General features: G+C 54.1%; 3 protein-coding genes across 3 annotated transcripts; all 3 read left to right on the forward strand.

Moving 5' to 3' along the window:
• Nucleotides 1-603: 603 nt before the first annotated feature.
• Nucleotides 604-882, forward strand: CCOS01_02210 (uncharacterized protein; the record flags this gene model as incomplete). The annotated part of the gene is made up of 1 exon (XM_060450402.1): nt 604-882. One exon carries the CDS (start codon nt 604-606, stop codon nt 880-882), a length of 279 nt encoding a protein of 92 aa, XP_060319052.1.
• Nucleotides 883-1772: 890 nt separating this feature from the next.
• On the forward strand, nt 1773-3926 carry CCOS01_02211 (uncharacterized protein; the record flags this gene model as incomplete). Its single annotated transcript, XM_060450403.1, has 1 exon — nt 1773-3926. The coding sequence occupies one exon, from the start codon at nt 1773-1775 to the stop codon at nt 3924-3926; it is 2154 nt and encodes a 717-aa protein (XP_060319053.1).
• A 4240-nt stretch (nt 3927-8166) lies between these two features.
• Nucleotides 8167-9826, forward strand: CCOS01_02212 (TLC domain-containing protein; the record flags this gene model as incomplete). The annotated part of the gene is made up of 3 exons (XM_060450404.1): nt 8167-8355; nt 8585-9304; nt 9389-9826. The coding sequence occupies 3 exons, from the start codon at nt 8167-8169 to the stop codon at nt 9824-9826; spliced, it is 1347 nt and encodes a 448-aa protein (XP_060319054.1).
• Between the last annotated feature and the right edge of the window lie 1610 nt (nt 9827-11436).

Here is an 11436-nt window from a genome sequence, read left to right on the forward strand (position 1 = left end):
TACCGAGTTGACTTCTCCCAATGTCGCCGGATATCGAGCAGCACCGCTTTCTGCTTGCCGAATCAGTTAGATGGTGGCGCGCCTGAGTGATTCTTCCTTATTGCCCAACGATAATTCAATAGTCGAATGCCAGCCTCAATTAGACGACGACGGACTCTCCACTGCTAGGACTCGTGACAGCCCGCGAAGAAGCTTTTTTGAACGAGCCTTCTGTCATACCACGCGATGCAGGACGTGAACGACAGCCGACAGGCTGATTTGTTCTCTAACACCAACTTTCCCCTCCCGTCTGATCTCGATGGCAGCGCTCGTCCTGAGTGCTCACAGTGCAAAGCTGACGAAGAAGGGGCATAGGCGGGGTCTTTGCACACCTTCTCGCTGCAATTTCAATGCGACGGTATTGAATCTCATACTTGGTGCCTCTTTGGAAGCAAGTCAATCAATTATTCGCAGCCATACCCTGGTGTCGGATAGCACGTGTCGTACCTACTGTACTGTGGTAGGTACGCAATACTGCGTATTTTGTCTCCCATCTGACAATCCCACGAAGCCGGAGCCAGCGTCCTCACGGATCGACGATGGATTGCGGAATGGCGTCCGGCAATGCCATGCAGAGTCGGAAGCTTCTTCACACGCCTTTTTGCCAAACGGCGAAGGACCCTTTTCTTGGTGTCTGTAGATCGCCCCGAATCTCGTCGGGTCTGCCAAGCTGTCACTACACGATCGCGGAGTGCTTCGCGACAACTCTTGGAAGAGCCAGTCCCTCTGACTCGGGAATTCACAGTACAGCGACTGTGCGCTGGAGATGAGGGCTACATGAGCCCCACTCCTCATGCCACGGCATCCACGTACAATCACCATGGTCCGAGTCGTATCCGATAGCATTGAGCACAGTTAGCGGAAACGCAGAGCCGGAGAGGGTGTGTAGATAATCCCAGTCCCACGGCTTACAGTGTGCTTCGCCTTCCTCGCACCAAAACCACGTACCGCCCCGGCACCCCCCTCGAGAATCAGAATGACACTGGGAGAGTCGCTGCTCCCCCCCAATTCTATCCCATATCCATCCGCGTCCCCCCGACTTGCTATTCCAAAACACTTTCGAGACGGTCTACGACTCCACCAGACGAGCAAGAACAGCCAGATCTGGCCAGCACCAATCTAACAAAGCGCAACACCGTACACACCATTCAGCACGCCGCCTTCCCCTCTACGGCGACTCAGCAGCCCCCCCGGAAGTAGCTTTTACACTCTCCTTTCCCCCCGGCCTCCTTCTTTTGCCCTCTCTCTCTCCCCCGTATTCTCTTGTCCTCCCAAAATCTCTCGGCGCCCAGCCTGCGATCCCTCCCACATCCCCCACACGCAAGCCTTCTTGGAACGCTTTCTACCGACAACCTCAACCTCGACCCGGTTTATTGACAATTCGATTGTGACCTTTGGCTATTTTGGTCTTCGCCTGGGAGAACTTGGAACATTGACGATTACTTCGAACTAACTACTCAACCTATCGACGACTCTGTGCGCGACTTCAGAACGCCTGGACTCGTATCCTCGACGCTCGCCGCACCCATCCGCCCGACCGAGTCCCGGAACTCGCGTCGCTCGACGACAACAACTCGACGCCTACGCCAATCAACACTGCGAATCCACCGACGACTGCGAAGCTTATTCGATGGCGAGTGTTCGCGAGTAGGACGAAGCCTCTTTCGATCCTCGCCTGCGGCTGGCCGCTCTGTTCTCAATCGACAAGCATCCGACGAGTCGGCGCCGCCATCATGGTAGATCTCGCCGCAGCCGCGAGTCCCTTGCCCTCTCTGGGCGCCGCTGGGGCAGCAGCCGCGAAAATCGCGACCGCCGCGCCTATTATTATTGCGAACAATGGCATCAACTATGAAGAAACCACGACCGGAGGCGCGGTACAATACAACGACCTGCGTGACCCTTTCTTCGCCTCCATCTTCCCCGTCTGTTACGCCCTCGCCGCGACGACAGTAACAGCATACATGCTTGTGATCATGCTTTTCATTACTCCCCGATCATTTCTTGACGGTGGAGTGGTATATCTGGGCCGACGCGGGTTTACGAGTGGTGGAACATCGAATGGAATCAGCATCGGAGGTCGACCATGGCTGCAGAAGGTGGCCGCCGTCACCGTTGCAATTTCTCTCACCATAGCAAGCGCCGATACGTTTAAAGTTGCCGAGCAGCAGTACCAGTGGTCAATTCAAGACGCCAAAAAGATGCAGTCGGAGGTTATGGACGGAACCGAACTGAAAGTCATTCGCCTCATTTCAGACACCTTTTTGTGGCTTGCACAAGCCCAAACTCTCATCCGACTCTTCCCACGTCAGCGGGAAAAGGTTATTATCAAGTGGACTGCCTTTGCGCTGATTACGTTGAACCTCATCTTCAGCGCCTTGAACAGCTTCCAGTATCCCACCAGCGGAAGCAATGGCAACGCCCGTCCACGAAGCTTCGTGGACGCCGTTCCCGCTCTCAGCTACCTATTTCAACTGTCCCTCGGCCTGTTATACGCCGCATGGGTCATTTACTATTCACTTATGAAGAAGCGATACGCCTTCTACCATCCCTTGATGAAGAACATGATTCTGGTCTCTACACTATCACTCTTCGCCATCCTTGTCCCAGTCGTTTTCTTCGTACTGGATATGGCACAGCCAGAATTCGCTGTCTGGGGAGACTACGTTCGCTGGGTCGGTGCTGCAGGCGCCAGTGTCGTGGTTTGGGAATGGGTAGAGAGGATTGAGGCATTGGAAAGAGAAGAGAAGAAGGACGGTATTTTAGGACGCGAGATTTTCGACGGCGATGAAATGCTGGAAGTCTCGGCGTCTGAGTTCCCATGGCTTAGGAGGAGAAAGAACAGAAACGGTGGTAGGGACGGTGACGGTAGCGAAGACGGACCTCAGGGTGGTTCTGGCGCTCAAGGTCCTCCCTCGGCCGAGCGAGGCAACCTTTGGCCAGGCATGACACAAATCGCCTCCAGATATCGCTCTAACCACGCCCACACCAACTCGGGAACAAACAATCAAGGCGGCCAGAGATCAAAGGGCGGTCTGTTGCGTCCGCCCATGTGGCCCTCTCGGCCCGCACCCGCGGTGACGCCCGTCAGCCGTACAGACACAGCCAGCGCAGCGAGCACCGTATATGCCGTAAGATATCAGCTGCCTTCAGAGACAACTTCACGGACACCCGAGGCAGTCATCCGAGCTGCGAACCAAAGAAACGCTGCAGCTGCCGTGTCGAGGAGTAACTCGACATCATCTAGGAGCGAATCGACAACGAGTGACGACGAGCTCTCAATGGCAGCGCCCGTGCCAAGACAAGCAACGCACAAGACCGTTGAAATCGACACAGAGGCCCAGGAGGACATGACAGAGAAGAACCGCAATGGATGGAGATCCTTAGTGGCCAATCCACTCTTCCGCCGCACTGCCCGCGATCCACCAGCGGAGGTGATGGCCCACACCGAGTCAAAGCCCGAGGTGCGTGGAGGTCACGATGATGCGGGTAGATGGGATCTCCGGGCTCGTTTGGAGGACTTTGCTGCGACGCAGGCCGAGAAGATCAGAGAGAAGATGCGACCAACTCCCGAGACAGATAGCCTTCCGGTGACTGTCATTCCTGCGCCACCAAGACAGGGAGCGGCACTGGCCCAACTATTGGAAGAGGAGCAAGACCATGAGCAACCGGGTCTCAGCAGAACCATTAGCGACGCCTCTGCACTCTCGCCTCAAGCTGCGGCTGGTCTGGGAAGGACGCAAAGCAATTTCTCTCGTCGGTCCCCTGCCGCAGGTCAAAGTCAAGAGCCTGCCACTCTTCAGCTCAGCAGACCACCCCTCTGGCCTGGAGTAAGAACTCAACATCAGGACTTTGAGCCGCATTCACCAAATGCGCCGCCTACGCCCTGATGATGAGTTTTACGCGGTTTACGAGTTTCTTTGTCGATTATTCAAAAGCGTGGCGCCGTGGCTTTCTGACTCTTTTGCATCGCGAGCAAGCATAACAGCGCATTACTACGGGAGAACGGACGACTCTGGCACGAGTCTCGATTGGTTGTTCAAATTCAAAGTGTATATTGCAGATGGAGTATATGGGACTGGGGAAAACGCCCTCACGAGGAAGCGGAAACCAAAAATCTTTTGCGAATAATGAGGAGGGGACCCAATTGTGGTTTCATGTACATGTTTGGGGAATACGGAACGAAAGCCTACAGTTGGGCGGATGCAGCGTATAGAAACGCGGCGTTTGGCGGCTTTGTATGTACTTCAGCCTGGCCAACAGGTGATCCCTCCCTCTCAGAGCAGGAGATGGTGATCAAGTCGCGCGCGCTGTATGAGATGGGGCCTCATGTTGTGGAGAGATATCTGCGAGCCGTAGTCAAACTGTGGTGAGGTGGTTGAAGCGCGGAGTACCAGGGGCCGTTTGGGGGATGGACATGAGGTGGTGAGAGGCAGATTTAGCGATAGCCGCAATGGTTTCAACACGTTCAATGGAACCTCTCCAAATTACTTGTTTACGGAGTACACTTGCTTGACGTGAATCGTATGACGGTCTTTTTTGGATCACCAAGTCAGAATGATGTGTGCTCGAAGAATCGTAGTTGACATCCATAGTTGTAAATCACGAACGTCAATAGCTGCACAGTAGTCAACAGTTGAGACCACGTTTGCCGTTCACCGAGGTGACAGAATCTATCTTTCTATCTCTCGTATACTTTGTATCCTTGGCCTAGCCTATGCCACTTGGCAAGGCCGAGCCGTAGACCTTATTTCATCTGCTTGACTGGTACGCGGGGCAGACATGACACGGAGGTCGCGCAGTCAGGAGCTTGAGGAGCGTGTTGTATCGCCACCACCACTACTACCACCAGAGATCGCCGGGGTGTTCCACCGGCAAACGGCGAGGTGAATGTGAGAGACAGCAAAAGTGCGGCCAGTAGCACCCCCGGTGAGAACTCTCCGTTTCCAAAATGACGGGAAAATCTTTCACTGTATTGGGTCTTGGCACTTGGCAACTGCAAGAGAGGCTGTGATAAACTCTCATTTGAAGGTTCAAGGGGGGTCCGCCTGAGAGTCCATGGGGCTTGAAGGCTGGACTTGGCAGACGAGCGGCCTGAAATACTGGATACCCTCGGGCATTGCTGGTGAGCATGGGCGAAATTTGGGGCGTCCTTTGTCGAGGGCGAGAACGACGGGGCCAAGAGATCTGCGAATGCAGCCGTTTGACAGTGGATGACTGGAACCGTCTCGGTGGCGTGAAAGAAGCATTCCACCTTGGCGCTCAGGGGAGTGTCTCTCTCTCTCTCCCCCGGATACCTCCAGCAAATTGCTGAAGATGACAGAAGACGTACAACAGGGCGCAGAGGGCTTCGCCAAGTTTTGCCCCGTCGTGGCTGATGGCTACGATGCGTCAGCAGCATGATTTCAGCGGCCCTCCACCGTTATGTTACAATCTCGACTACGGCGGATGGCGAAGGACATTCGTTCGTTCTTGACGGTGACTCTTCAAAGGCAAATATCGACAGAGCGTTGTAAGTGCACAAGGTTGTACCTTTATTAGCCCCCGACGACAGCGGCGGAAGATGGACTTGACTGCAGGACGATAGCAAAACTCCGAAGGCTGTGCAAGTGGTGTTATCCCGACTGTGTCCGTACTCCGAGATCTTGAGGAAAGCTGTGCTACGCCACCTACGCAGGCCATTGGGCACCAGAGCAGCGAGCCGAGGCGGATTGAGATGCTGCCATGAAGACTACGGAAACTTTGAGAGAGATTTAGATGACGATTTTCCCAAGGTATACCAGGCGTGCCAGGCCATCGGGTTAAGGTACGAATAGGCTGTATCCGTACTCCGTACTCCGTAGTCATACTCCGTAGCGGGGGCGGGAATGCATCCATTCCTCAGTGTGTGGCATGTGAGAGAGGGTCGGCGGGGCCAGCATCCTGGCGTGTCATTTGGCGGGGTTGAAAGTCTGAGATGGTGTCCAACTGGACATACTGAGTGGAATGACGTTTCTGAAGACTGCAACTCGTTCTGCCTCAACAAGAAACGACCTGCAGATTGATTCTCTATTCAAGTGGCACGAATCTGTAGAACGCAACGCATAGGCTCGGTGGATTGGCCCCGGTAGATGTGGTTCGATCCAAGGCGAAGGCAGTGTAGGTGGCTGTGAGGCCGACAATGATGTAGCTGCGCTAATCAATGGCAGCGGGCTGGCCTGGTCGATGCTCGTCATCGCAAGTCTTTGAGAATGGCAGAGGAAGTCGATATATGCGCCACGACGATTGTCCAAAGTTTGTTGTACATAACAATTGTTGATTAGCGAGAGAAGACAGTCTAGAAGAATCTAGCGTACGTCACTCTGGGGAATCTGTCAGGCATGAACAAGTATGAAGCTTCCGGGCGAGGCTTGCTAGAGGCTGTAGCTATGCAGCCTTGCTTATCATTACCCCCTGGAGCAGGAATCGCGCTCATGCCACAGCTCTATGCCCTGGAGCATCATCGTCGCCGTCGACTTGGGCCATAACAATTTGTCGGTTACGGGGTATGGTATTCTGAATCCGATCTCGATCGCAGAACTGGCTTGACTCGTTTGCATGGCTGCCAGCTCAACATTGTGACATTGTCTGGCCGGGTCAGATTCCAAGGCACTCGGTTTTGAGCTTTATGAAACCTAGGTGCGAGCCGGGGGCATCTCTGTTCGCAGGTGACCTGGCTGGGGGAAACCGGGGAAGAGTGCTTTTCAACTATGCCATGTTGTCCGATCCAGAGGGATGGCCCTGGTTACGTTGTCCACGTCGCTGTTGCGTTTGCATGTGTAGCTGAAAATGTGGAGGCATTGTGAGGCGTGGGCGGGCATCTGACTGCAAAGGCGGAAAGACGATGCAACAGCACGGCGCTGTAAGAGAAGGGAAGAGAAGAGAAGGGGGTGGTGCTGGCTGCATCAGGTTGCGATCGAGCTGAGTTACAACAAGTTACAAGTTACACAACAACGGCGTGGCCAAGCACCCAAGATGCAAGAACCAACAGTCGCATCTCTCCTACAGTGGGTACGCCAAATGCAAGCCCGATAGATCGTCCCGGAAAGGAGGTACCTTAACTCAGGTAAGTATGTATTCCAGGTCCCTCTACGACCCTTACCACCCATAAGGTACTTCGTACTTCAGCATGCATCTCAGGTCTCCCGATTCCCGAGCAGGGGGCCATCGCGGGTAAGATGGGGCACGCACCGGTACCCCAAGCAGGAACCGGCAGATTAACAACGCCTCCGGCCAGGCGTGTGCAACGATTTGCTACGAGGTGCAGCTTTGCCTTCGAGACACCTGTAGCACCTTACTGCAATTGTATAGCTTGCTGAAGTTGGTGTAAGCTCGTTGGCTGTCGTCCGTAGCTCCCGTCTCCATTCGGTTGGTCAATTTACCATCAACTCCTAAACGGTTCTTGGCGAATTTCTTGGATCCTTACTTGATCTTCATTTTTTCCCTTCCTATTTTTACATCTCCGTGGCCCTTACCCGGTTTGATCATTTGAATGAATCCTTCTTTTTTCCCAACATGCCACCATGCGCTTGATCTCATCAACGGCACCTGCACTTGTTTGCTCTGACGAAAAACCAGCGTCTGACCCCCCCCCCCCTGGGATTGACCGAACATCCTTCTCACCCAGCCAGTCCTTCTATCACCTCGCTGTTCCAGCTCCTGCTCTTTGACCGCATTGCGGTGGTAAATGGAAAACAGACGACTGGCCCCTCGGTCAGACGAATTCACACGACGAAACACAGAAGACTCAAGGAACAACCTTGAGTCCGACCTCGAGTTTCCCCCCCGTCGCACTTGTTCTTCAACAGCTCCACTGACCCGCCGACCACGTTCGCCCTGTCTTTCCTTGACCAAACTTCCATGATCGACAGCGGGCCCCCCTGACCTTCTTGACGTCTAATAAATCAGAACCTGGGAGCTCCTTTCCAACCCACGACTAACTGGCCCGGATTTCCTCCTCCGCACCCGCCGACAGCTTCCCAAACTCAGACTCGCTGGCTTTCTCCCCTCTCTTACTTCATTGCGACTTCATCCCGCCGCCCTGCCCTCCGAATCCACCGTCCAACTGCTTTAAATCACCCGAGACGCTGTCAGAAGCGTCCCTCTGTCACCATGGCCGACTCCGAACCCTTCCCTCTCCTCAATACCTCTGTCGACCAACTGCATTCTGCCATCGACCACGCCCCCAGCTCGTCACGAACAACACGACGACGAAAGTCAAGCGCACTTGGCCAAGACATTCGCGCTGGCGATACAGGCCCGGCACTTGCAACAGCCCGAGACAACACCTCCGTCATACCTGTAATTACCCCCCCCCCCCCCCCCCCCCCCCCCCCCCTCCCTCCCCCCCCCCCCCCCCCCCCCCTCTTCCCGCTCCGGTCCCACACCCCCCCCCCCCACCCCCCTCCCACCCCCCACACCCAACCACCCCCCCCCCCCCCCCCGGATCCCATCTTTGCTAGTCGCCCCGGGCCTTGTTCCTAGATACTGGGCTGTGTCCAACATTCAACTAACCTCTAGCCTACTATAGACTGTTCCTACAAAACGTCCCTCGAAGCGCCGGCGAGCTCGTGGCGGCTTCGCTCGAGTTCGACAAGCCATGACCAAACACACGTACCTCGTGCCCGCCCTCATTATTGGCCTTACTCTGGCCCTTTATATTGTTCAGCCAAACGACTCGAACCCGCTTCATCGCTTTATTTTTCTCTCATACCGCTTACCATCCGACCCGGTCAATCCTGATGCCCCTGCTCAATATGGCAAGGGGCTATGGGACATCGCCTTTGTGGCATTTTGGACCGTCGTCTTGACTTTTACTCGGGAATTCATCATGCAAGAACTTTTGCGGCCACTTGCTCGCGCCGCCGGAATCCGCTCGCGTGGCAAGCAAGCTCGTTTTATGGAGCAGATGTACACTGCCATTTATTTTGGCTGTCTTGGACCTGCCGGTCTGTACGTCATGAGCAAGACGCCCGTCTGGTACTACAGTACCCGAGGCATGTACGAGGACTTCCCGCATATGACACACGAGGCTGGTTTCAAGTTCTATTATCTTTTCCAGGCTGCCTACTGGGCTCAACAAGCAATCGTCTTGCTGTTGGGTATGGAGAAACCCCGGAAAGACTTTAAGGAGCTGGTTGGCCATCACATTGTCAGTCTTTCTTTGATTGCTCTTAGCTACCGCTTCCACTTCACCTATATGGGACTGGCAGTGTACTCCACTCACGACATCAGTGACTTCTTTCTTGCTGTAAGTAGACGCTATTCCATGTGAGGCCACAAAGCCAGAAGAGGCTGGTCGGGGAGCTATAGGCAGTGCTAACTCATTCAACAGACATCCAAGGTACTGAATTACATCGATTCTCCAATCGTCGGTCCTTACTTCTTCCTCTTCATGTGCGTTTGGATTTACTTGCGCCACTTCATCAACTTGAAGATCATTCTATCTCTGTTCACAGAGTACACTACTGTCGGGCCATTCGAATTGAACTGGGCCACTCAACAATATAAGTGTACGCTGTCGCAGTACATCACTCTTGGACTTTTGTCATCACTGCAGGCCCTGAATCTTTTCTGGCTCTTCTACATCTTCCGCATTGCCTATCGATTCCTTCGCTACGACATCGCTGAGGACGACCGCAGTGATGCAGAAGTCACTGATGTCGACGACGAGGCCGAGAAGAAGAAGGCTCTTTCCGAGAAGACCAATGGCCACGCTAGCGGAGTCAACGGCACTGCGCCTCAGGCCAGGCTTGTCAATGGCCGCGCATGATAGAAACCCTCGACAAAGAATAGAGCAAGGAGAAGATGCAAACTGAAGCACCGTAGGTGTTGTCGGTTGCCATCGAATCTTTCGCCTACGACTAAAGTTACAACCGGCGGATATACCCAATTGCTGCGAAGAGACGGAGGGAGACACCAGGACATGTCGAGCACCCATTCATCGCTATCCGAAGTCGCGATGGTTTGTCGATTTGGAACAAGAAAAGTGGCTCAGCAGTTGCCGAAACGTGGGGTGCAGAGCGTTTGAATCGCGACACGTGCTGGGATCGCGCCTCCTTACCGCATTGACTTGCACACATTCTTACGAACTGTGTGCGATAGGTGCAATCAACGGTCATGCGCCGAGGGCACAATACGTGCCCAATGAGTCCCAGAGAGACACTAACTGGAGACAGTCATTGTCAGACCGGTTTTAGGCAAGGAATCAATACCTAGACATTGGAAAGCATACGACTTCGGGTGTCGGTCATCGCTGATCGGTTAGCACCGGGAATACTTCTGCAAACAATCGGCATCTCTGAGGCTTAGCGACTATGAGCCGAGGTCAAGGCGTTTGTGGCCTTGGTGATGGTGGTGGTAGTGGTGGTCCCGAGAGGGGTGCGAGTGCGGAGGCAGACGAAGTGAGACAGATGTGCGTCTGTGGACGATGACGGCGCCTCCTCCTGCGCAACCAGGCAGCTTGACGGCATCCTCCCCCACACCGCCTGAATACGGTCTCACACCCACTGGGCTCTCGTGCTCCTTGTGCTCACGACATCCGAATCCACATCTCACTCATTCCCTCCCGCCCTCGTGATTTCATACCGCTTTAGTACCTCTGGGAACGAACACAAGACGGGAGATGACTCTTACCAGACTGAGACATTTCCCGGCCTATGGCTGTAGGTTCAGCGACAAGATCTGGAGAGACTCATGATGGGTTGGGAGGAAGTATCGCGAACGAGTAGACTAGAAAACTCTGCTATACGTGTGTCAAGGAAGGCGGGGAGGTAGAGAGGTGTGTTGTTATGTATGTTGTCTTACACTGGAGAAGAATGTCTTGATGTCTTCGGAGTCTCCAGTGTTTGTTCCTGTTATAGTCAATACTGTCTAGACACCCATACCAACGATTTCAGAACAGTAGCTACTGGTTCAATCCAGTTGTATGCTCCATTTCCGGTGTAGTCTTCACGTCAGATGCGTACAGTTGGACACGCAGGACTTTTTTGAACCTATTTTGAGCATTGAGCAATATTGGATCGCTCCCGGCGCAAGGCCACCTTGCGCGGGGATCGCTACCGTCTATGGACCTCGACCTTTGGGTTGCCGCGAAGCTACCGAGTGTAGTAGCTACAGTCTTCCATAAAAAAGCAAGAAGAGAGGATTGGCCTGAATAGCCGCCCGCCGTCTCTCTTTCCTCATCCACCCTGTCCGGTCTTTGATACTGTGACTAGGAAAAAATGCAAAGTAGACTTGCTGATGGTTCCTCCACAATTAAGGGAAGATCCATCGTCCATCTACACCCACTGCGACCGCGTGGGATTTGGAAAAAAATGATAATGATGCTGGTCTGCCGCCGCTGTCCGAGGCCGTTTTCATCCGGCCCACGACCCTCGAGAT

This window comes from Colletotrichum costaricense, assembly GCF_030867565.1.
Source record: "Colletotrichum costaricense strain IMI 309622 chromosome Unknown Scaffold_2.1, whole genome shotgun sequence".
In the NCBI taxonomy this organism is placed as follows: Eukaryota; Fungi; Ascomycota; class Sordariomycetes; order Glomerellales; family Glomerellaceae; genus Colletotrichum; species Colletotrichum costaricense.